The sequence below is a fragment of the Theobroma umbraticum genome, unplaced genomic scaffold (genome assembly GCF_002168275.2).
Source record: "Theobroma umbraticum cultivar Fairchild unplaced genomic scaffold, ASM216827v3 scaffold_2.0, whole genome shotgun sequence".
In the NCBI taxonomy this organism is placed as follows: Eukaryota; Viridiplantae; Streptophyta; class Magnoliopsida; order Malvales; family Malvaceae; genus Theobroma; species Theobroma umbraticum.
This window is the reverse complement of record NW_018397277.1, coordinates 1,820,616-1,846,912: the sequence shown is the minus strand read 5'-3', so window position 1 is coordinate 1,846,912 and position 26,297 is coordinate 1,820,616. Positions and strand designations below refer to the sequence as shown.

Here is a 26,297-nt window from a genome sequence, read left to right as displayed (position 1 = left end):
ATCATCAACTACTTTCACAATTTACCAATGGAATAAACATCATCACTAACGAAATTGGAACATCATTGATAAAAACCAATTAATACCGACCAATCATGCTACTGACACATTGAATGCTTTATTGACCAATATACCGTCCTACAAAATATTCTATTGAAGATTTATTGATGGAATATTCAATTATCAACGAAATGCGGTTTACTAAATAAGGTATTTTTTCCACTATATACTAATGAAAATTTTCATTGGTAATTCATTAATAACTGAACTTACCAATGAAATTTCATCCTTTATCGATGAATATTTCTATCAGTGAAATTGTTAAATTTGGTAATATATTTTTGTGTTTTGGTGAACATTTGAGTTTGCAGTAGCATAAAAAATGAAAGCAAAAAGAGTACTAGAAACCCGAAATCAAAATTGTTTACCTTAGTTATATTAGAAATCTAATTGAATTCATTTAATAATTCATACCTTATTTGAAACGGATTAGTGATATATGTTAATTATCCAAATCAGTTTATTTGGTGGATATGCAATTAAAAGTTCATATTCCACTTGACTTGAAAATGCAATTTAATAAGTTACAATATAACACTGCAAACATATTAAATAATAAAGAAAAGGTATCAATATCATAAAATAAATTCAACTTTAATAACCTAATATTAAATTCAAAAAAATTAAACATGAAAGAAAACTCAATATTAAAATTTGCTTCTTACATTAAATGGATTTTATATATGATTTTACCCAAATACACAATCAAAATCGATAAATATATAATTAATTTTGAGATAGTGTGCATCTAATTCCTAAACTCAAATCTTATTTAAAATCATATCAAATATTAATTTACATATATTAAAAGTTGTCTCTAAATAAGCTAATTGGTTGACAGCTGTATAACCTAATTGTTTTTGACACATGATGGCTTGATTTGGATTGAATCGTCCTTAATACATGTGTGGTATTTTGTTATTTGTTGAGGGTGTTTGATTTTTTTTACTAATGAGGTTTTACGTATTTTGAAAGATGTTAGGGATGATTTTGTCTGTTTATGTTTGCTTCAAACTATTGCTTAATAATATAGATTTTTAAATAAAAACATATTTTTATATTAATTTATTAATTAAAAGAACATATTGCTTAATAATATAGATTTTGTCTGTTTATGGTGTTCTTTCATTTAGTTTTTCTTCAAGTCATAGAAATTAGTTGTTGAGTTTCCTTTTTTACCTTCTTATTTTTTGTTTATTTTTGTTTTTTTTAATGTTTTTGGATTTAGGGATTTTAAGTCTCATGTAATTGATTTTTGCTTTTGTTCCTCACTGTAAGTTTTTTATTTGTTCCTCATTGATGATTGTATGTTATTTGCTTTATTTTGTGTAATTATCATTATTAATTTTGAAGGTATTTTATTTATGTTAAAGTTCGAGGCGTCTTAAATGGGAGATTATGGGGAGCATGATTCGTTAGAAAGAAAAAAAAAAGAAAAAGGAAAAGAAAAACTTGAAACATAAAAAACGGGTATATTTTTGCAAGTTTTGAGATTTAATTCTTTATTTTATTTTTCTCTCATTTTAATTTTTTGTTATTATTTCTTAATGTTTTATTTCTTTACTGATAATGTTTACAATTTTGTTTTTTCTTTTGAGAAAAATTGTCATACAAGTAAACATTAACTACCCATTGTTGTTATTTTTTTATGCATGAATTTTTTTATTTTTTAAGTTGATATGATTTTATTAATTTTTTGGAATGCAATTGATTAGTGTCACTTTATTTTGTTGTACAATTTTAGTTTTTACAGGTTTAAGATAACCTCCAATTATAATTATTTCGAAGGTATTTTATATATTGTTCTTATTTTATTTCTCAATTTCATGATTTTCTGTTTATCCAGGTTTTATTAGTTGGATTCTTTATTATTTTTATTCTTATAATGTTTTTACTTCCATGAAACTAGAAGCCTTTTATCTTAAGTTTTTAAACTCTTTCATTGGTTTTTATCTTATATGATTAGATGTAAGGTTATACTTTTCTATTGTAGATAATAATTTACTTGCACTTTTATTCAAATTGTATCAATTATTGACTTCTTTTACTTGTTACTTATTTTATCTCATATACATCATATAAGCTTATTTTCAATTATTTTTTGAGTCAGAATATGTCCTTTACTAGAAATATATTCTTTATTATACATGTTTGTCATTATTATTTTGTTATATGTTTATCTTTCAACTCATTTGATATTTTTTTTAATTACTTTTTGAATATTCAAAAATATCATAAATAAGTTTATTTTTACAAAATATAATATTAGCCAGCTATTCACTTTATAATTTTATATTATTGAACCTATATTGATAGCATATTATCAAGTTGCAGATTTAGTGAGTTTTGAAATTTGTTTAGTTTTTCTCTCTCTTTTTTTAATTTGTTATTATTCTTTTAATTAAAATTTAATTTCATTACTAATTACATTTATAATTCTATCCCCTTTTTAGAAAAATTGGAATATAAGTAAATATGAATTACCCATGATTTTTTTATGCATGAATTTTTCTATTTTTAAAATTAATGTGGTTTTTGGATTAGTTTTCAAGAATGCAATTAATTAGTATTGTTTTAATTTTACAAGGTTTTTTTGTGTTTATCTTTCTAGAATTGTTTATCCCCTTCTTCTAGTTTTTTTGCTTTAGTCTTTCTTTGCATTCCTTTCTTCCTCATTTTATTTGTTTTTCTTCTTCTGTTTCTTTTTAATTTCTCAACTTATTTATCTTTCAAACCAAATCTCTATTTTTTTACTATATTTGTTATTTTTATTTCACTTTAAACTTTTTTGCATGTAACTAATTTATATATATATATTATTTTTCAACTTGCTTTGTTTTTAATAGGAGAAATAGCATTATTTGTAAAATTTGATCCGTGTTTTCAATAAGGTAGTAGTCTCCAACTTAACTTGACAAATAACCATCAAAATATCTATTGATTTTTAGATATTATCTTTACAAATTAAAATTTAATTTCATATTTATAAATAATATATTAATTTAATATTTATTTTTATATTAATGTAAATTAATTTTATATTTTATTCATACATTAAATAATTATATCCTTAACGTGTAACACGAGTCGCACTCTAATACTATTGAAAACTTACCCGAATTTATTTACTAATAGTCAAAACTAGTTAGGAGACTAAATAAAATCGATCCACTTCCATCAAGCAAGCATCTGTTAACATCCATGCAAACTGCTATTCGTATTAAAACTCACAGCAATATTTAATTATCAAAAATCAGCTATGGACCATGGACTATGGACTATGGACTATTGGTTTCTTTCTTTTATAAACATTTTCCAACTCCTTACAGTCCGCCGTCTTGTGGAAATAGCTGGTTGGCGTGGGATCCAGCACTTCAAGCACGTGGCTTGACGTAACTTACGTCATACCATATCCCATTTTCCGCTAAAAGTCAAATTTACCGATTTTTCTCTTAGGTATAAAACTCAATATTTAAAACCCTTCGAAGAAAATTAAAAAGTCTAAATGACGATTATACCCTTGACATCTGTCACTTTCATGGGTACACGTCATCCGTTCCACACGCTGGGTGGAAGCTGACGGGGACGTCAGGACAAACCAGACTCTGTCCGAAAACGTTCTCAGGTTCATCGTACACGTGTCAATAGCAATTGCATTAAATCATAAAATAAAAAAATCTGCCAAACACCATTCCGAACCTTCCACTCGACTGACCCCGGCGTCGCAATCACGGTCACAGATTCTCTGCTCCTTAAAATAATAAATCCCCGTTCTCAAAAAATAAAAAGAAAATAAATTCATTATAATAATAATAATTTTAAAAATAGGAGCATTGCTGGAAGAGTACTTTTTATTTTTATTTTCTCATTATAATGACAAGAAAAAGAATCATACAGAAAGGAATTAGAGTAATATAATAATGCATATTAAAATGGGGAAATATTATGTAAATAAGAAGAAAAAACAAGGAGTTGGAATAGGATCAAAGGATAGCAAAAGACATGATGCATTCCTTAGCCATAAATTCTAATATAATTTGACATTTTGGACAACTATTATGGTAATAAAATGATTTAATTTTGAGGTTATCACCAATTATCTTGATCAAAATCCTTTGGTAAATTACTAACATATTTATTTACTTTTTCTTTTTCTTTAAGAAAATTATTCATAAAAAAAATTTATTACATAATTAAAAGACTCGTAAAAGAGCTTCTTCATTTTATCACGTGAAGAGCATGGAAAGAAGAAAAAAAAAAATTGAAGTAAATAGAGGTAAAAAAGGCCAGTGTGTAACGCACGGCCATAGTCCAGCGAAGATCAGTTGAAAGATAGATAGAGTGGGGATTGGCGCCACGTGGACCGATATAATGTCTCCTCCCATCTACCGCAACGAAACTGGGCATAGCCTTTTGCCCCGCTCCCGCCCTTTTTCTCCTCTAACCAACGAGAGAGAAAAGGCAACAAAAAACAGAAAAAAAACACAAAAAAACAAAAAGCAGAGAAGGCCAAAAATAAAAGAGGAAGAAGCACATTCACTCCCACAAAGGGGAAGAAAAAGCTGTGAAATCTCAAAATTCTTTCAACTGGCAAAAAATCTAGGGTTTTTGGAAATCCGAATCCGCAACCACTTTTAAGTTCTCCTCTATAATGGCGACTCCATTCTCGACCTTAGAAGCCGGTGGAGGAGGTGTTGCGGTAATGGCAGGTCCTTTGAACCCAATAGACCCATCCGCACCTTCCAAATCTTGCTTGAAAAACTCTGCCTCTAAATCTCCCATTCTCATTTTTTTGTTCTTCCACAAGGCCATCAAGGCTGAGCTCGACGGCCTCCATAGAGCCGCCATGGCTTTTGCCACCAACTACCACGACGCTGACCTTACTTCTTTGTTGGAGAGATATCATTTCCTACGTGCTATATATAAGCACCATTGTCACGCCGAAGATGAGGTTCGTATGTTGTCCTTTTGGTGATTCTTCTCCTTTCACAGAACATTCATTTTTTTCCCTTTTTTTTTTTCATTCTTCTCATTTTACTATTTACCATTTTCGGAATAATTCTCAACTCATTTCCGAAAACTAGCTTTCCAGAGTTGTTACTAAATTCGTAAATTTTGAAGCTTTTTTCGTCTTTTATAGGTTATTGTTTGAGGAAAGAATTTTATTGAAATTGATTAAAGAACACGAATGTATCACTATATTTAGATATGTGAATAAGTTTTTGTAAAGCTCGGCTGTGTAGAATTCTACTTGGAAAACGTTAGTGAACTAAACAGAATTTTTGTTAGTTTAAGTAATCATGTAAATACAAGTGGGCTTAGACAAACCAAGGTCTTTAATGAGCCTGAATTTTTTTGTTTGATCTTTCTTTTTCCATGAGGTTCTTGTTGGCTGCGTCATCACCTTAGATTTTGTTTGATATTTTGGACTGATTAGGGTGAGACTGAATTCAAAACTATCTTATCTGTAGGTCATCTTTCCAGCTCTTGATATACGTGTGAAGAATGTGGCTCCAACATATTCACTTGAACATGAGGGTGAAAGTGTCCTCTTTGATCAGTTGTTTGCGTTGCTGAATTCAGATATGCAGAATGAAGAAAGCTATCGGAGAGAGTTAGCGTCTTGCACTGGAGCCCTTCATACATCAGTCACTCAGCATATGTCCAAGGAAGAGGAACAGGTGTCTGTTTGTTTCTAAAATAATCTGTGTTAGATATTTGAGGCAAATGCTTAATTTTAATCCTTAAACCAAATGCTGCATGAACAACTTGTGTCCTAAAACCTTGGTTGTTTTCTTCTTGATGCTCTAAAGCAGGAGTTTTATTGTGTTTTGGAGGTGCATGAGGTTGAGGAAGTATATGTCTGAGATGATTGTCTTCATTCTTGTGCGGTTCATGTTGGCCATTGCTTTTATTTCAGCACATTGGTCAACTGACAAAGTTTCAAATTATTAGTTGAACAGAGCTAGAACTCTCAGTGGATATTTTCTCTTTTATACTGCTCGCTCTGGTGGACTCCTTCCATTGCTATTAGGCATCAATTTGGTTACCTCATGATTTCTGAAAAATTTATGATCTTGCCCACTTGGTATCCTTGTGAACTAAGACTGTTGAATTTTCTTTTCTTTAACTATGGTTTGTGTTGCCCTAAGATAGTATGATCAGCGAGAAGGAAGCATCTAAGTTTGCTTTTGCATTTCTTTTGGGTACATGTGAAGACCTGCTCCTCCTCCTTTCGAGGATTCAAATCTAAGACCTTCAAATTGATGTCTTAAGTTTGGACCGCTGGGTTGTCCTCTTGGGATGCATTAACCTTTTTTTTTTTTTTTGGGTCTAGAAATCATCAAAACGTGGGAAAATAGGAAAAACTTTTTTTGAAAACATAGAGAATTCCGAGTTCCAGCTGAGTTGTTTAACTTTGCAAAGCCTCTGGTTAATATTGAATGATCCACAGAAAGGTGAGTGCTGTATCACCATGGAAAGGTTTCTTCCAAACTTTTGTGGAAATTAGTTGGAAAATGGAGGGTAGACACTTAATGCTAGTCAGACTCTGAAAGTTTTTGGAGATCAAATGTCAATGAGTTATTTGGATTCTTTTTCTGTTGAATTTTACTGTTTAGGATGGTGTCAATAGTCAATGACCTGCTTTGTGTTACTTGTTCAAAAAGAATGTTTTCTCTACTTATTTCAGTCTTGCTTCATATGTGTCAGATCACTCAGCATGACACATTCTATTCCACTGAAAAAAAAAAAGAAGTTAAATATTCTAAGTTAAAATTATATTAATTTCGCTTGGTTGCTGTGGAAATGGCAGGTATTCCCCTTGCTTATTGAGAAGTTTACATTTGAAGAGCAGGCATCATTGGTATGGCAATTTCTTTGCAGCATACCTGTTAATATGATGGTTGAGTTTCTTCCATGGCTTTCCTCCTCTATATCATCTGATGAACATCAAGATATGCACAAGTGCTTGAGCAAGATAATTCCAAAAGAGAAACTTCTTCAGCAGGTGCCTTCTTGGTTATATAGGATAGTAATTATTTGAAACTCAAAAGTTCCTCCTAGAATCAAATCTCACATTTTAAGTTCTGTTCACTGAAGGTTGTTTTCACCTGGATGGAAGGTGTAAAGAAGGCTGGTAAATGTAAAAGTTGCAAAGATGATTCTGAGGCTCGATGTGAAGCTTCTGGGACTAGTGTCTTACTAAGTCAAATTGAGAGTGGTCATTGCGCATGTGAATCTTCCAAAAGTGGTAAAAGGAAATATATGGAGCTGAGTTCTAGTCTTAAGGATTCCACTCTGTCCTGTCCTATAGATGAAATAATGCTTTGGCATAATGCTATAAGACGAGAATTGAATGATATAGCTGAGTCTGCTAAGAATATACAACTTGCTGGTGATTTTTCTGATTTATCTGGCTTCAACAAGAGGCTGCAATTCATTGCTGAAGTTTGCATCTTTCACAGGTGTGGCTTTTCTCTGTGTTTTCCCATCTGATAGTTCTATGCTGATAAAGATGATAATGTTGATGCTGCTTTTATGTTTCAAAGAGGTGTACAGAATTAATGTTCTTCCTTAATTATGGTTCTTATACTTCATAGCTAATGCTTTATTATCTTGCATGTACTTTTGAATCCAGAGTTTGTTTTATGCACCAAAAAACTTCAATTTTATGATTTGATGCATGAAAAGTATCAGTACAATTTATTAGCTGCTGTTATGACTAGTTACATGCTACAACATAAACTTCTCTCATCTCCTTGACTGCAGTATTGCTGAGGACAGAGTTATATTCCCTGCTGTAGATACAGAACTATCATTTGCTCAGGAGCATGCAGAAGAGGAAATCCAATTTAACAAGCTCAGATGCCTTATCGAAAATATTCAAAGTGCGGGAGCCAATTCATCAGCTGCTGAATTCTATGTAAAATTGTGCTCGCAGGCTGATCAAATAATGGATAGCATACAGAAGCATTTCCATAATGAAGAAGTACAGGCAAGTTTTTTGTTGTTTGAGTATGATGAGTTTCTCTGCCTGCTTTGTTTAGATACATAATTCTGCATTTCTTAACATTTGTATAATGGTTGCATCAAATTGTCTGCAATTTGAGAAGCACATATCACTTGAAACCATGTTTGTGCATCTCTTATTGCTCTTAAAAGTACTGTCTATAAGGTATGCTGTGCTGCTTTTGTAGGTACTTCCACTTGCTCGAAAGCACTTTAGCCCTCAAAGACAGCGAGAACTTCTTTATCAGAGCTTATGTGTGATGCCCTTGAAATTGATTGAGTGTGTCTTACCATGGTTGGTAGGATCGTTAAGTGAAGAAGAAGCTAGGTCTTTCCTTCAAAACATGTATTTGGCAGGTTTGATAATATTGATTGAGTGCTGTAGGTTATGTTATTCCTTTTTGTCATTTTCTAACTTTCAGAGTTATATGGACAGCTCCTCCATCGAACTCTGCATTGGTAACACTTTTTTCTGGTTGGGCATGCAAAGGTCGCTCTGCAGATGTTTGTCTGTCTTCTGGTGCAATTGGTGGTTGTCCTGCAAGAATACTTACTAGAACCCAGAAAGATATTGACCAACCACTCTGTGCATGCACCTCTCTCTGTTCCACAGAGGAAAGGCCATTGTGTGTTCAAGCAGATGAAAATAAAAGGCTAGTCAAGCGTGGAAATTTATTGTCATCAGAAGAATCTGATTCTATGCACTTGACAGGAAGAGTAAATAGTCATAAATTATCCCGTAGTAATCAGTCTTGCTGTGTCCCAGCTTTAGGAGTGAATAGCAGTAAGCTGGGCATGAGTTCTCTGGCTACAGCAAAATCTCTGCGGTCATTATCTTTTTCTCCTTCTGCTCCCTCCCTCAACTCAAGTCTTTTTAACTGGGAAACAGATATCAGCTCTACCGATGTTGGAACATTACGACCTATTGATAATATATTCAAATTTCATAAAGCCATCCGCAAAGATTTGGAATATTTGGATGTTGAATCTGGAAAACTTAATGATTGCAATGAGACTTTCCTTAGGCAGTTCACTGGCAGATTTCGCTTGTTGTGGGGTTTATACAGAGCTCACAGTAATGCAGAAGATGATATAGTATTTCCAGCACTAGAATCTAAGGAGACTCTTCATAATGTTAGCCACTCTTACACTCTGGATCATAAGCAGGAGGAGAGGCTTTTTGAAGATATTTCATCTGCACTTTCTGAGCTTACACAACTTTGTAAATGCTTGAACAATATCAATGTGTATGATAACTTAAATGAAACTAACTCTGTTTCTTCTGAGCAAAATGATACAATGCGAAAGTACAATGAGAAAGCCACAAAGCTTCAGGGCATGTGCAAATCGATTAGAGTAACACTGGATCAACATGTGTTCCGGGAGGAACTTGAGCTGTGGCCATTGTTTGACAGACATTTTTCTGTCGAGGAGCAGGACAAAATTGTTGGTCGAATAATTGGTACTACAGGTGCAGAGGTCCTCCAGTCAATGTTACCATGGGTAACTTCTGCTCTTACTCAGGAGGAGCAGAACAAAATGATGGACACATGGAAACAGGCAACCAAGAACACAATGTTCAGTGAGTGGCTTAATGAATGGTGGGAAGGAAGTCCTGCTGCATCTTCATCTACATCAACATCTGAGAGTTGCATTTCAATAGGTTTGGTTGATGCTCTTTCCATCTGAGCTTTGTCTCTTTTATTTTTTTTTGGACTCTTTTGGTTGCCAGGCTGAAATGTTAAGTTGTTTTTTTTTTTTTGAAATTCCTAGAGGTCTGAATCTAAGGATTTTCAGATATGACCTCCTCCTAATGAAATTGAAAATTTCTCTTTTAAGGCACTGATGTCCATGAAAGCCTCGATCAAAGTGATCTTACTTTTAAACCTGGCTGGAAGGATATCTTTCGGATGAATCAAAATGAGCTTGAAGCTGAGATCAGAAAAGTTTCTCGGGATTCAACTCTTGATCCAAGGAGAAAAGCTTATCTTATTCAAAATCTTATGACCAGGTTTCTTCTAGCCTAAAACAATCTTATGAATACTATGTGTATATATGTGGATATTATTGCCTCATCCTAATCACTTTGTGGGTTATGCCAGTCGCTGGATAGCTGCTCAGCAAAAGTCTCCTCAAGCCACTGCAGTTGAAGGTTCAAATGGTGAAGACGTACTTGGCTTCTCTCCATCTTTCCGAGATCCAGAGAAACAGGAATTTGGATGTGAACATTACAAAAGAAATTGCAAACTCCATGCTGCTTGCTGTGGCAAATTATATACGTGCAGGTTTTGCCATGATAAAGTCAGTGACCATTCAATGGATAGGTAATTTTGTGCCATTCATGCTTTCTTGGTTTCAAATGGACTTTGTAAGCTTGATTATATATTTATTTAAGTGCAGGAAGGCTACGACTGAAATGATGTGCATGAGCTGCCTAAAAATCCAGCCTGTTGGACCAGTTTGCACGACACCTTCTTGTGATGGGCTCTCAATGGCAAAGTACTATTGCAGCATCTGCAAATTTTTTGATGATGAAAGGTACTAGAAATTTTTATTTAGAACTCTTTTCTGACTTTATTTATGTTAGAAGATGTAAAGAGCCTTTGAATATATAGTATGAACAAATGCTAGAAATATTCAGTAACTTTTAAGTTTGTATGATGAGTCTGTTCTGTCTTGACCATTTGGAGCAATACACAAACCCCCAAACATTGGAAGAAAATATGCGTAGCTTGTTTGCTCCATTCTCTGCTTTGTTTCTTCCTTAGGGCTTTCTAAGTCTGTCACAGTCCCATGCCTTGTAGAAAGACTGAACTCTTCTTTAGAATGCAGGTTCAATTTCTTGTGAGAATTCTGTGAACATTTTCTTGTTTCAGTATGGAAACGTTTGATAGTTTTGGAACAATAGTTCGTGACTGCTTCTGATATTTGTTCCATAAATTTTCATGTTGCATCTCTTTCATTTATTTCAGGACTGTTTATCATTGTCCATTCTGCAATTTGTGCCGCGTTGGAAAGGGACTTGGTGATGATTTCTTCCATTGCATGGTATGTAACTGCTGTCTGGCCAAGAAGTTGGTGGACCACAAGTGTCGAGAGAAAGGGCTAGAAACAAACTGTCCTATATGCTGTGATTTTTTGTTCACATCAAGTGAAAGTGTTAGAGCGCTTCCATGCGGTCATTTCATGCATTCAGCATGTTTTCAGGTCTATTGTGTTGTGCTTTGTTCTTCGTTTCCTGCTCTTTTATCAATTTTTTCCTTGGTGTAATGACAAAAATAAATTCTGCACATTCTTTGTTTATTCAGGCATATGCATGCAGTCACTACATCTGCCCAATATGTAGCAAGTCAATGGGAGACATGGCGGTAAGAAAATCCCTTTTAAAAGCATACTATTATTTCAAGTTAAGTCTGTATATAAGTGTAGGTGACAAAGCTGATCCTAACCTGAAAATCTTACTTGAATCCAACTGAATTGATTTGACCAGAAAAAGTCAACAACCTGAACTCACCCAACTCAGAATTGGAATTTACTTGAATCCAAATCAACTCAAACTTGAAATGAATTGAATCCAAATGATTCAAGCATGAATTGATCCCAAACCCAAACAACCTGTAACTTAAGTTTAGTATAGTTTTATTTTTTGTCTTTTAAATATTAATTTGATGAAAATTAATAAAAATAACACAAACTATTACAATATTATTAACTGTAAGAGATAATAAAAAATAAATGTCTTTCATATTTATCTGTAAAATATTAATTTATTTAAAAATAATAACTATAACATAAACTATTAGTCTATGAATAGTTTTAGAAGATAATAAAAAATATAAAATCTCTTTTCATTACTTTTGTATTTCTAACTTTTATATAATTTTGTTTTGTTTCAAATCCTTTTGGTGAATAAAAAAAAGAATAAAAAAAATTTCTTTATATTATTATAAATAAATTCTATTTTTACAATTATATATCATACAGACAATATTTCGTTTCTATTTGTTTTTTGCTTTTCATTCTTACCAAATAATAAGATAGATAACCAAAATAGATTAAATAACTTTGTACACAAAAAATAATCCATAAGCTAGAAAAGTAATTAACAATAAAAATAATTGGATACCTACTCTTAACCATATTACTTTATTTTATCTTTAATAGATGTTACATATTATTGACCATGTAAGTTGTAACTGTAAGAATCACTAATAATAATCAATGCAAGTAAAATGAAAATGAAATATCAATTAGTCAAAAAAACATTAATGATTTCTTTGAGGGAGTAAACTGTTAATATGTGATATACAATAATTTTAAATTAGTAAACAACTTTTTAATTTTCTTGTTTTTATTTTTTATATGAATTTTAAAAAATTATTTTTATGATATTAGACAATTAAAATTGAAGCGAAAAATGCGTACTTGGATAACTTAATTAAGTTTGATAAAATTTGACTTGAATTGAATAATCTGCTTGAATCCTACTCAATTTATTTTTAAAAGTCATCAAATCCTACTCAATTTGACTTTAAAAGTCATCTACTTGAACCTGAAATGACTTGCACCTAAATGACCTGAGCATTGCACCTGAAATGACCCGACATAAAGCAATAATTTAAAAATCGGATTGGACTGTTTCAATTGGGAATTAGTGGCTTATCTGAGTTGATAGGGTCATTTAGGCTTTACGAATATCGAACCAGTTAAGAATTAGTTAACCATCTAGTTGAATCAGGCTTATCTGAGTTGAACTGGTTTTAAACATTTATTTTAATATTTAATCTTTCAAAAAATTCTTTTCAAATGGTGGGATTTGAACTTCTGCCTTTACCGTTCCATTAATGACCGTACAATTGAGCAAGTGTATGCTTTTTTAAGCATTTACTATATCTGTTACTTATTTAATGCCAAGATCATTTTTATAACAATAACACCACCCTTTAGTTATTTTGGCTGGTTGAACCGAGAATGGAGACCCTTATTGGTTTAACCTCTAGTTTAGTTTTAAAATATTGACTTGAAAAGTACCAACCTGAATCGGCCGTTTGCCACCTTTACAGAAAACGTTGTTCCAGAATTTCATTAGGGTTTAGGGAGGTTGATATTTTGTTTCAAGATGGCATTTTTAATTGTTTGAAGTATCTTTTACAATTATTATCAAAGTAAATTGCACTTGTCATCCCTAAAGTTCAACTCAAAAATCATATTTGTTTTCATAGTTTGGAATGTCACATTTTTATCCTACAAAATTTCAATTTATATAAAAAATATCCTTGCGTCAGTCTGGCCGCTACAAAAAAACTGTTTACTCAATAATTGGAAGATGTGTTGCTTTGGTAACTTCCAATTGGCTGGTTAATGGAAGAATTAACGGTTAGATTGATGGAAGGAGTTTTTTGATACAAATTAGAAGTTTTAAGACATACATGTGATGTTTGAAATTGTAGGGACGAAAATGATTTTTGAGGCGAGCTTTAGGACAATGGATGTAATTTTTACTTTTATTATTAGGACAACTTTTGGAGTGTGTTTGGTTGAGGGATTTAAAGGAGGAATTTCATTTAGGGAAAGGATTTCAAATTCTAAAAAAAAATTACTTTTATTGGCAAAATAAAAGTTGAAATTGTCAAAATTTTTGGAATTCTCATGAGGGTCTTTGAAGGCCCAAATTACTCAATTTTCTGTCCTTTTTTGATGCAACTTTTATTCTGTTTAATTTTTAATTTTCCTTATCTAAGGAAAAATATAAAGTAGAAGAAAAATAAAGGAAACGAAAATGGAGGGAAACTGAAATTTCTTAGTTTGTTTGTATGTCCTAGGAAAATATATTTTTATATATGTTTGTTAAGGTGAAATATATAATAAAACTAAATAAAAAAAATTTTTTTTAAAAAAATAAAGAATCCATAATTTTGAAAATATCTGATACATCAATTTCAAGCTTTTCTCCTTGTTTTCTTCTCTCTAGCTGGGTTTGCGTTTGGCCTTTATTATCTTTTACTCTATAATTTTTGCTTGTCACTAACCTAAATGGCATAGTTTTATTGTTTTTCATTTTTTGCTCCATCTCCTTCTCTGTCACATTTCATATTTCCTTCCTTTCTCTAAAATTGTTATCCTAAGCCTCATTGTTGTTATTGTATCTTTGCCAACTATCAAAGCTGCCACTGGCAACGCTTTCTGCAATTGGATCCCTTACTCTCAAATTTTCTTTTTCCAATTTAACTTCCTCCCTCTTCTCTTGATTGCTCTCTCTCTTTCTCTCTCTCCTCCATGGTGGTGGTTGTTGAAGCAAAACTTCTTGGTCCTCCACCTCCAACAAGAAAATTGATTTCAATAACAAGCACCATAGAGAGGAGACTGAGAGAGAAGTGTGAGAAAAAGTGAGGAAGTTCAATTGGAGCAATAAAAATTAAGGGATTTGGCTGCAGCAAGCTTCTTAATGACAGCTCCAATGGTTGTTGAAAGTGTGGTAACAACAGAGAGGTTTAGGAGGACAAGAAGTTGAGGGAAAAGGAGGAGATCTAAAAGGTGAGGGGGAGGGAGATAAAGCATAAAATTACGTTAGTTAGGTTTAGTGCCAAAAGGATAATGTAAGAAAGGGATGGGTTAAGCCTAAACCAAGAAGTAAGGGCCAAACTTGAACCTAGTTAGTTAAATGGAAGAAAAGCTTGAGAATGATACTACCAAAAAAAAATCAACTATGGGTTAATTCTTTTTTTCTCATTTAGTTTTCTTATATATTTCACCTTTGCAAAGATGTATAAAAATATACTTGATATTTTCCTAATTCATCCAAACAAATTAAGGAATAAAACCTCCTTTCATTTTCTTTTCTTATATTTAATCATTGATATTTATTTATATCATATTTTTCATGAACCAAACAAAGCCTTTAAAAGTGTTCCATCATTATTTCCATCTTCACCAAACACAAGAAAAATTTGTTTTTGTGCTCTTTATATTTTTTATGAACCAAACAGGGACAGGGACTTAAAAAATGTTACAGCAATTAAGTGCCCAAAAAATACTGAAGGTTGGTGGCCGGTTGGCATGCCATCTCATTCATCAACAAGCATTTCTTTTCTAAGCCACAGGCGGGCGCATCCCTCATACACTATTAACCTCACATAAGAAATGGCAGAGAGACTTCTAGCTGATAATAATTTAGCTAGTTGGAACCTGGAACTGTCCAGTTCTTCTCAAGCTTTTTTATTTACCCTTGTATTTAGGTTTACTTTGGCATGCTTGATGCGCTTCTGACTTCTGAGCAGCTTCCAGAAGAGTACAGGAATCGCTGTCAGGTAAATGGCGGAGGACATTTTTTACATTCTCTTAAAGGCCGAGCTATTCTTTTTTGGGAACATTGACAAACTGATTTTGTTAATCCAGGATATACTGTGCAATGACTGTGATAAGAAGGGAATTGCACCATTTCACTGGTTGTATCACAAGTGTGGTTATTGCGGATCATACAACACCAGGGTAATTAAGGTTGACTCTGCAAATGCCAACTGCTCCACCTCAAATGCCTGAGGGAGTGAGGGGATCTGCTCTTTGCGTCGTTAATTTTGGTGTGTAAATACCTCACAGTTTCCGCTTACTGTATAAGGCTCTGTAAATCAAACTTATGGCAATAGTCAAGGTCCAATTTTCCCATTCTCCATCCCAATGGATGGAAGAAATTAGTTTTTTGTTTTTTTCTTTGTGCATGTCCATGTGTTCTAGTTAAGTATGTCCATTTAAACTTTCACTTTGCCTATTGGGTGTATTGTTTTATGTTGCCCTGGTAAGACGTAAAGAAGGGAATTCTCCAAGACAGTGAGTTCAGGTGTAAAAACCACTGGTGAGAAAAATGGGGGAATTCACCCTCTCCTTTTGGTAGAGAAGGGTTCTCTTTTTTTTTTTTTTTTTTAATTAAGCTCTTTTTATTGTTCCCTTTTATGCTTCTCTTTTTGTCATTTCAGCAAATAAATGCTTAAAATTTCTTTTAATTTATTTTGGATAAGCTATAAAAATTATTTTAATTCAAACATAATGATCATTAAATAAGCGTGACTTGGTGTTGGTACCAATCAAATAAGCTTAATATAATAGCAGGTGAAAACTTTTATTCAAATAGGTGCCAAGTCTTTCGAAATTAGTAAATGGAAAAATTTTCCAAAAATGAATTATGTATCTGTCATGGTGGATTTGATGACATTATTTAAGCTAATTATGTAATTAATTTATGACTAATTATTTTAAATATTCACAATTTGATCATATAAAATTCACTTACTAATGATCCAATTTATTCTTAAGTAAATTAAAATAATTTGGAGATAAAATTAAAATTTAATTATTTAATCTATCTCTAAATAAATTAAAATAATTTAAAATTAAAATTAAAATTCGATCAATCAAAATTTTAATCAATCAAAAGAATGTTTATGAGTGTTTTATATATAATTAAATTAAAATAATTTAGTGATAAAATTAAAGAGATCAAATTTGTATTGAATTTTTCTCATCTAACATTATAAATACAATTTTCTTCCAAACCATTTGATGCATGATTGAGAAATAAAAAATTCTTAAGAAGAAAGTCTCCAAAACTCTTATAAATCCAAGAAAGAAGATCTAAGGATGATAGAAATGTTAGTTTAATGAATCAATTAACAACAATATCCAAGAGAGGAGTGAATTGGATTTTAAAAATTTAGCAATGTGAGAATCAAGTAACTATAGTCGACTACAATAAATCTATAGTTGATCCTATATCAGAAATAAACTTTTGAAGAATGCAGGTAATGTTTTAGTCGACTATAAAGTAGTGATAGTTGATCTTAGATCAGAAAAATCATTTTCAAAGCTTGTAGAAGAAATTCCAAAGACAGTTTTGACGCAGTGAATGGGATTTTCTTGAAATGAAATGCAGCAAACTAAGTAAAAATAAAACAGAAGACACAAGTACTTTACAGAGGTTTGGATTTTTCAAATGCTTATGTCCTTTCTCTTAGCAAGTTAAAGAGTTTCAAATCCACTCAAGATATCATGTTTCTTAATGAGATCAATCATTAAACCCTTACAATGTCTTTTTTTTAAGAGCAATCACAATCCTTACAAATGTCTTTTAATGGAAGCAAGCACAACCCTTACAATAACTTTTAATGAAAGCAAGCACAATCCTTATAATGGTTTTTAATGGGCTCAACCACAAACCCACACTAACTTTTCAAGGATGAGGTAGAACCTTTACAAGAATAGCAAGAATACCTCTAAGCGGTGGATTTTAGGTTAGACCAAGATGGGAACTTCGCTTAACTCATTCCTATGGTATTCTCATCCCTACACCAGGATTCACAAAAAAGGAAAAAGTGGTACGGTGTCTAACTTAGTCTTGTGGTATTCTTACCCCCATACCAAGACTAAAGTTAATATACAAAATCATGGGAAGTGGAGACTTATTCAGTCCACTTTACAACAAACTCATGGGAGATGGAGACCTATTCAATCCACTTTACCACAAACTCATGGGAAGCGGAGAAATAATCAATTCCCTTTACAACAAAATCATGAGAAGTGGAGACATACTCAATCCACTTTACAACAAATTCGGAGGAATGTGGAGACCTTCTCAATCCACATCACAACAACTATCACGGAAATGTGGAGACTTCAATCCACATTCACGGTACACATATGCAAAAAGCAATTCATTTAACCACAATCATTATCTCAACTAATATCTTGTACCTACACTAGCCTAAAAGCTACAGTAATCGAAGGAATTGTTTAAAACATTCAAAAGACTTGTCCCTCTTGTTGAAAACTACTACATAGTAAGAAATTTAATTATACATAAATGTTTTGAAAACCATTTCAAAACGTTTTCTCATCCATAAACATATTTTTCCTTAGTTAAATATTTATGGCAACAATGCTCATAGCAAATCCATAAAATCATGTAATCATGCTTTCAACTTTATATATTCATATAGTTTCAAAAGTGAATTGAATTTTAGCAAGTACTTGAAAGTCTACACCAATGAAATTTTTGAAATTTCAACGGTTCTTAAATACCCAAATAAATATTTTTCATTAATACTTAGTTTAGGAAACGCATAATAATTGTTCTATGATACTTCGAATTATTTGGGTTTGCCCATACTTATTCTTTGGACTAAATCTATTGCTCATCAAAATACCTATTTGAACAAACCCATAAAATCAATATTCTTACCTTAGGTGAGCTATAGCAAGTGAGAAAATCCAGCCAAATCTTCTAGTTTGTAGACATCAATAATTTTGGAGCAATAAACAATATTTTCAAAATAAAAAAAATCCAAGGTTTAAGGATTCAAGAGTAAGAAAAATCTCATTTTTCATTTAAAATCTAAAAGCAAGCTCAAATCTGTCAAAAATGGTGATTTTGAGCAAAAGTGGGTTGGAAAAACTTAAGAGTTGGGGTTTTACCTTCAAAATGCGACTGAGGGTTGCTAACCCTTAGAAAATGTGATATATTTATAAGCTAGGGTGTGAAAATATGTTTTTACTCCTTTTACTTTTATGAAATTGACGAAATGTATCGATACATTTGGTTCTTAAAAAAAAGTATCGATACATTATGAACATGTATTGATACATGCTCATCAAAAACATATGTATCGATACATTTGAAACATAATGCAGTTTCTGCGATAGATTACCTATAAAGCTTACCTACTTTATTTAAATACCATTTACGTAAATGTCTTTTTTACTTTTTACTCTCCATTTATTAAGTTATTTAATGTAAATAAGCAAACAACCCCCCATTTGGATTCAATAAAAATATATAAAAAAAAATCCAAAAGAATCAAAATATAAAATTTGGTTTCAAGAACAAAATCGAAAAAGTTCGACCGAAATTAAATTGCAGCCCCCATTTGTCATCGCATACATACTCCAAAAATTATGAAAAAAAATCATTTTTGGTTATTTAAAAATCAAAGGAATCACTATCGTCATTTATCAGTTTCAAAAGATGGTTCTATAAAAATCACATATATAATTTAACCCCTTATAGACTTAGACAATTTTTTGCTTTAAAGTGACAGACAACCTAAAGTGTCAGTGAATTCTTTTGAAGGTTAAAGCTAAGTTTGATATTCCAAACATGAAATCTATATGCTCACTTAAGGATTTCCTAACTTATCCTCTTACTCAAGGTGAGATTTCACAACATATTAGGAACTTAATCGGTCACTCCCAATGATTGCGTTTGAATTAAATTGAGTGAGTAATGATTTAAGTTAGACTTAAATCACATGTTAGCTAATTAACTTCTATAAACTTAATTAAAAAGAGTTTAATTAAGTTTTAGGCATAATATATAAATAATTATAATTATAATGTCAAAATTGCAATAATATAAAGGAAATTATTTCAATTTAATTTTCATTGGGCTTAATTAATATAGTTTAATTAAGTCATGGGCCTATATTGTAATGTGTTATAATTTGAAGGGCCTTATTGTAAAATAAAGTTAATTTTAACCTAACTATATAAATCACATTTAACTATTTTTCAACATATAAAGAAAAAAAGTTGTCAAAAAAAAAGGAAAAACAGCAGTTTTCTCATGTGCCCTCACTTACTTTGTGAAGAAGAAAATTTGTTTTTGAAGCAATTTTTACAAGTGTGTGATTCAGCCATCCTTGTGGAAAGGGACAAATGTTGTCCCCTTTTGCCAGCAACAAAACGTAGTTAAAATCTCCTTTCTTTGTTGAAAGGTTCAAATGAAATCGTGTGTACTATCGTTAGAGGCCAAGAGCTTGATTGACTAGGGTTCTTATTTCTTGTGGTGTTCGCGAGTTGCATTGAGGAGATTACTATTCGGATCAAAAGAAGATTACCAAGGTTAGCTTCTGATTTTATGATTTTATATGCTATTTTATATGTTAAAATATCACCATGATGACCCATGGGTGGAAGTTTGTTTTTGTTTTTAAAGTTTTAATTTTCTTTTTGTTGTGTAGTTTCGAGCATGCCATCCATAGCCCAACTTAACAAGACAAACGTAGTAGATAGACCAGTGGAGTATGACTCAAGCAAAAGGGCTGATGCCTACTGGATGCGTTACCAATCACCTACCAAAATTGACTGTGGAAGTTGATCTTCCTAAAGGACAATGAACCAAGCAATGCATTGATTTACAAGAACAAATGCATCTTACATGTATGAGTTATAAATAACTTCATGAACAAATACAGAAAAGGGGAACAAACCAAATGGAAGAGTATTTGGCAAATACACTTTCAGAATAATGTAATTATAGCAATTTCAGATGAATCCAAAGTCATCTCTTTAAACTTGTCAAATATTTCAAAAATTTCCAAAATCCGCTTATTGTATGTGCATCAAATATCTCAAAAAAAAAAAAAAGAAAAACTCAAAGCCCATTTTTGCAAGCGTATCAAATATTTCAAAGATTCTCAAAGTTTGCTTTTGCAAGTGTATCAAATATTTCAGAGAATTCCACGTCACGTCCCAAACACAATCAAATATCCATGGAATCTTGACACTTGTTCCTAAACAAATACAAATTTTTCTCAAAATGTTTTAAATACAATAAAGTTTGAAAACCCATACATAGCCTTTGAAATGAAATCAATTATTTATAAAATGTTCAGGTATTATAAATGGAAACAAATATTTAAAATCGATTTAAGAAGAAAATGTTTAAAGTAGATTTTGAATAATACAATAGTTTAGTTCTAAAACAATTTCATTATTTTTAGAAAATCCTTTAAAGCTTTTTTTGAGTTTAAAGATAAACCAAATCCAATCAGAATGGAATAATCAAAGTCCAAACATCAACCAAACAAATATCCAAAGTCTTAATCAAATGTATCAATTCAAACATCAAAGCCAAACAAATATCCAATGTCCAAATCAAATGTAACAAATTTAGAACATCAAAGTGAAACGAATATTCATAGTCCAAATCAATTATGTCTACATCATTTCAAGTATATCAAGGAGTGCTATATAGTAGGGACTATCAAAACAAAGTGTGCTGTAGCACCAAAGTGGTTTGGAACATAGTCACCGACCATATATCAAAAAGCGGTAAGATCGCATCAACTACCAAATAAAACAAAACTAAGCATTGTACACAATGGCTAACTGCTACTATCGCTAGCTACAAGGCCATAACTTAAGTAGGCTCCATTACAACATTTTTACAAGTTTCCCAATATTCAATGTTTGTTCTCAATGAAGGGGTGAATCCATTCACCATCCAAGATCAAAGGGGTTAAAACAAAACTAAATGAAAGTATCCAAAAGTCCATTTCCAAACAAAGGGTGAATCTAATCACCAACCAAATCAAAGATCGAAACAAAATCGAATCAAAGTCATCAATCATACCACTATCTTAATGGCAAATTGACCTAATGCTAGGGTGTATGCAAAACTAATAATTTTTATCTCAAATTTCAAAATCACCAATCATCTAACTAATCATAGACAAATATAAATTTTGAGGTATCAAACAATTTAAAGGCTTGTTCCTTATGTTCAAAACTAAATACATAATAGACATATTTACATAGTATACTTAGCTTTCATCAAATAAACTTGAAACCATCGTTCACATTACAAAATTTATTGAAATACATTTTAATGCAAGGTTGTAGGATAGGCATGCTTAATTATGTCAAAATAATTAAAAACATTGCATCTACCCACTTTGTTGAAGCATGTTTTTCCTTTTAGCATTTTTTTTCGAAAGCTCGACTTTTACAAAAACTCAATTGTTTCCAACAATGCCTAAAATGATGTTTAATCATTAATATCTCCAAAATCCACAATAAATTCATAATACATTGGATACCCATTTCTAACTTTATTTAACCCATGCTTAAATCCAAAGATTTTATCTAATAGTTGTTCTAAAACTTATATCCATTAAATATCCAACTCAACTTACACATTTCGTTACCTTTGTGAGGTTTTACACAGTGGTTCTAACAAATCTTTAAATCCTAGCTAGAAAATTTAGGTCCAAAAGAAGAAATAAGATTAGAACTTGAAACCCATTTTTATTGAAAGAGGGTTAAGAGAGATTTGGAACTAGAAGTACTTACTTTAAGCTGTTGAAGGTCAAGGTTTGATAATAGAGTTTAAAGGTATTGAGAGCTAAGAGATTTGAGAGAAAATGAGTGGAGGAACAAAGAGAATGAAGGAAAATGAAAGAGGCTTGATTTTGGGGGTTTTAATATTTTATTTTTCTATTGGTGCATTCTGAGGTCGACTACTTAAGGTAAAGGGTCAACTATGGCTAAGAACTTGTGCCAGGACTGACTACTCTAAAGGGGTAGTCAACCTTGCTCTATAATGTTGCTTAAGTTCAAAAAATTTCTTAGGGTCGACTTTTCAAGCATAAGGGTTGACCTTTCAACCTCCAGCTTGTAAAAATTGATCCTTTTGAGTTTTAAATCAACTCTAGTCCAACCATCAACCTTCATGCATTTTGTGTATGGTTTTCTTAAGGTTAGAATTTATGGAATTTAAGCTAGTCAATGCATTTTCTATGCTCACCAAATTAATTATCTAATTTGTCTAAGTAATGGAAACTAAGGGCTTCACATACTTTCCCTTTTAGGAAAATTTGTCTTTGAATTAAGACAAGTGTAATACCCTCTAATTCTCGAATAAGAGTGGGGACTCAGTCTTTATCCTATTCTTGGTCTTTTTATAGTCATTGTCAACAGTGTGTTAAACTCATAGTTTTTTCTATTGAGGCTAAATCCTTAGATCAAAATTTCTCAACTTGTCTATTCAAGACTCCATTATTCAATGTCCCAAAATCATTTTAAGATACCACATAAGTGGGCTTTGTTGTCCACGCCAACCGAATCTTATACCTAGATTGATAATAATTGGCATAAGTAAGAATCGCAGGTTGGACTTCTATCACCGACCTTGCTCACCACTATCCTTACCTAATGACAATAGATGATAATTGTTGGAGCATCTGTGGTTTGGACAACACCAATGTCCTTGTGAGCTATCGTCAAAAAGTCCATAGAGATGGAACAGTGTGGTTATCATATGAAGAGATTTTTCACCTCACTAGGAATCATGACACATGATGTCCATGTGACAATTTTAAGGAACAACATCACACGTTTCCATTAAACTACCCATTCTTTAGGGTTTACCACAAAAGACTAAGTCTTGTTATCCACAATCATCCGGACACCACCATAATCCCCTTAGGGTTCAAATTAGTTAAAACATGGAATCAATAATGACCTGTTTCTGTTTCCATCCCAAGATGGAAAAAGTTTCAACAACCTCACGAGTTTATAGTTGTTCCACCTTAACTTATCGACAAGTCAGTTATTTATTACTAGCTGGCCGTAACTTTTATTATTCCATTGAAGTGTCCTCCAAATTTTCCACATAATTTCAAATGCAAAACATATTATCAACCTTAAACACATATATTTAATGGGAGATTAAATACCTAATTAGTATGAGTTAAACTAGATTTAGGATTGGATTTAGATTTTTTTTATTTTATTAGTTTAGTTTAATTTATATTTAAATTCTTATTGTAACTTAATAATGTTAGTTTTATGTTATTTATATTTATTTTTATGTTTAGGGTGCAAAAATAATTTCAATTGGTGAAGAAAGGTGCATAATGAACTGTTGCTCTATTTGTATATGTTTCAGTTTTTCAAGCATATCTCCCACTAAAGAAGTTCAAATGACATCATTTTTAAACCATTAGAAAGTTAAGAGACAGGACTACAACTTTGATGTGTACTACTTTGGCTAATTCTGATAAAAAGGTGGTCAAAATCTTTATTGAAATGAAAGTACTGCATCAAAAGAACAAAATTGGATAGAACCTTTGAGAGCCGCAGCTTTGGAAAATGAGAGCTACAGTGCTCACTGTATTTTCTAAAAATAACAAGCTTATGAGATTTTGGAAGCTAGGGCTTTTGGAGGCTATTTAAGGGGCTTTTTTTAGAGGTTTCTGGGAGGAGGCAACAAGCAATTTCTCTAGAGAAAAAGAGCCATAAACAAAGCCAGAAAGCAAGAGAATTGGAAGGAAAATCAAGTTCACAAAGTTTTAATTATTAGTTTTCTCTCTCTGCCTTTGTATTTCTCTTATTTTCGTTGACTTGGATTAATGGCTAATTTTCTTTGGATGAAGCTTTTATTAGATATTATGAACTAAACTATTTTTCTAGGATTGCAATTGAACTTGCATATAATTTGAATTTTTAATCTCTTTCTTGCTTATCTTTAATGGGATTTGAATTGTTTATTCCAATTTGTTCTTAATGCTTTTAATTGCTTGGCCACCAATTAAATTGATTTAGGAACCTAAACAAACTTGAAAAAAGGAGTTTAGTATAGACTAAAATTGAGATAGTATATGATCATATTAATTAATTTGCGTGTAGGATAGGGATATAATTATAGGCTATATGTAGCCAGGTTAGATCTTAAACTTAATGAATCTGTTTTAATTTTAATTCACACAGGGATATAGTGTTTTGGTTAAAATAGTTATTTTTATAAGATGAGTCGGGAGACCCTTATAAATAATTTAAGACTCTAGGTTAACAATTCAACCCATTGAAATAAGTTAAGAAAGAGAGGTAAGATTTAGATGAAGTGTGAGGGATATTATAATCTTAGGCTTGTTTGATTTGATATTTACTCAAGTTATTATTATTTTGATTTTTCTTATTAGTTTAAATTTTAATTAATTAGTATTAGTTAATCAATTAATTTTGAGTGCTTGGATAAGATTAATTTGCTCTAATTTTAATACTTGGTAAAATTTTAGATCAATTCTTTGTGGGATCAATACTCTACTTGCTTATATACTATTTATTCGATATGTATACTTGTGTGGTAGAATTTTAACTGACAAGAGCCATGGCTATCAATGGTTAATTCTCCATAATCATATAGAATGTCATCAAAATCTTTCACCTATCAGGCTTCACATGCTCAACCTAACATAGTTACCAAACTATTACTTGTTTGACCTACAATCGAGCTTTTAACTTGTGCAATCTCACTGTTACAATAAGGTAAGATATTTTCTATACATATGGACTTTTGCAGTTGCCTTCATTGCTGGAAAGGTTGACGTAACTGAGGTGTCATATTTTCACCCCTCAATGTGTTTTCAGTATTTTTAGTATCAAACATTGTCTATGTGCCATGCACAATTCATGCATCTTAATCATGGTTGACACTTATCTCTAAAAAGTGTTGATGATCATTCAACCAATCTTCCTTATTAATGAGGTTAAGTATAACAATTCATCGAATTCTTATGTTTAATATGAATCTTCAAATTTTAAAATTGGCAATATCCATAACCTTTTCATACTTAATACACAATCTGTACTTTAATAAAGGTCAATTAGCTACTAGACCAATAATACAAAATCTTGTGATACCTTAATTTTTCTTATGATGGAAATTGATAAAAAAATTTGAACTTTATGGATTATACATTGGTGATGATTACCAATGAAAGTCTCTTGTCATATGATGCTCAATCTCCCCATATTGTTGCGTTTCATGGGAAAAAGACGGTTGCAAGGATGAAAGAAAAGGAAATGAAAGATATTGATTAGGCTTTAACATGATAACCCATGAATTATGTGAATGAATTATGATTCTAAACAATGTTGGATGTTGGATGAGTTTTCCTAGCTATGTTGGCGTGAAATTCTTGCTATGATGATGTTATAATTGATGTAATATGATTGCATGAGAGTATGATATGAAATGATGGCCAAAAAAGGCAATTTTTACAAATCTAAACTTCAAGGATTGATTCTAGAGTAAGAGAGGTCGATTCCAAGGTGTATAGGAACTTACAAGTCAATTCTTGCAAGGAAAGATCAATTCTTGCAAGTTCAAATAGTTTTTGGATAAAAAGAATCCATTCTTGGAAATTGAGAAGTTGATTCTTACAAGTCAGAAAAGTTTTGGATTAGAACAATCAATTCTTGGAAACCAAGAAATCGGTTCTTGCAAGTTTGGAATTCCAAGAATCGATTGTTAGGAACCAAGAAGTCGATTCTTAGGCTTTAGCATGGAAAAATTATAAAACCCAACTCAAAAATTAAAAATTAATTTTACACTATTTCAACCTTCAGCTCATCCCCCAACACCATCCATACCCTCTCCTAACCTCCCAAGACCCCAT

General features: G+C 31.7%; 1 protein-coding gene across 1 annotated transcript; it reads left to right on the top strand.

The window, feature by feature from the left end:
* The first annotated feature begins 4,519 nt into the window (after positions 1-4,519).
* Positions 4,520-16,009, top strand: LOC110427632 (zinc finger protein BRUTUS-like). Its single transcript, XM_021443170.2, has 14 exons — positions 4,520-5,011; positions 5,532-5,741; positions 6,875-7,069; positions 7,162-7,526; positions 7,831-8,056; positions 8,259-8,427; positions 8,507-9,733; positions 9,910-10,081; positions 10,173-10,394; positions 10,471-10,608; positions 11,043-11,277; positions 11,379-11,438; positions 15,306-15,377; positions 15,466-16,009. Exons 1-14 carry the CDS (start codon positions 4,712-4,714, stop codon positions 15,607-15,609), a joined length of 3,735 nt encoding a protein of 1,244 aa, XP_021298845.1. The 5' UTR covers positions 4,520-4,711; the 3' UTR covers positions 15,610-16,009.
* Positions 16,010-26,297: the final 10,288 nt, after the last annotated feature.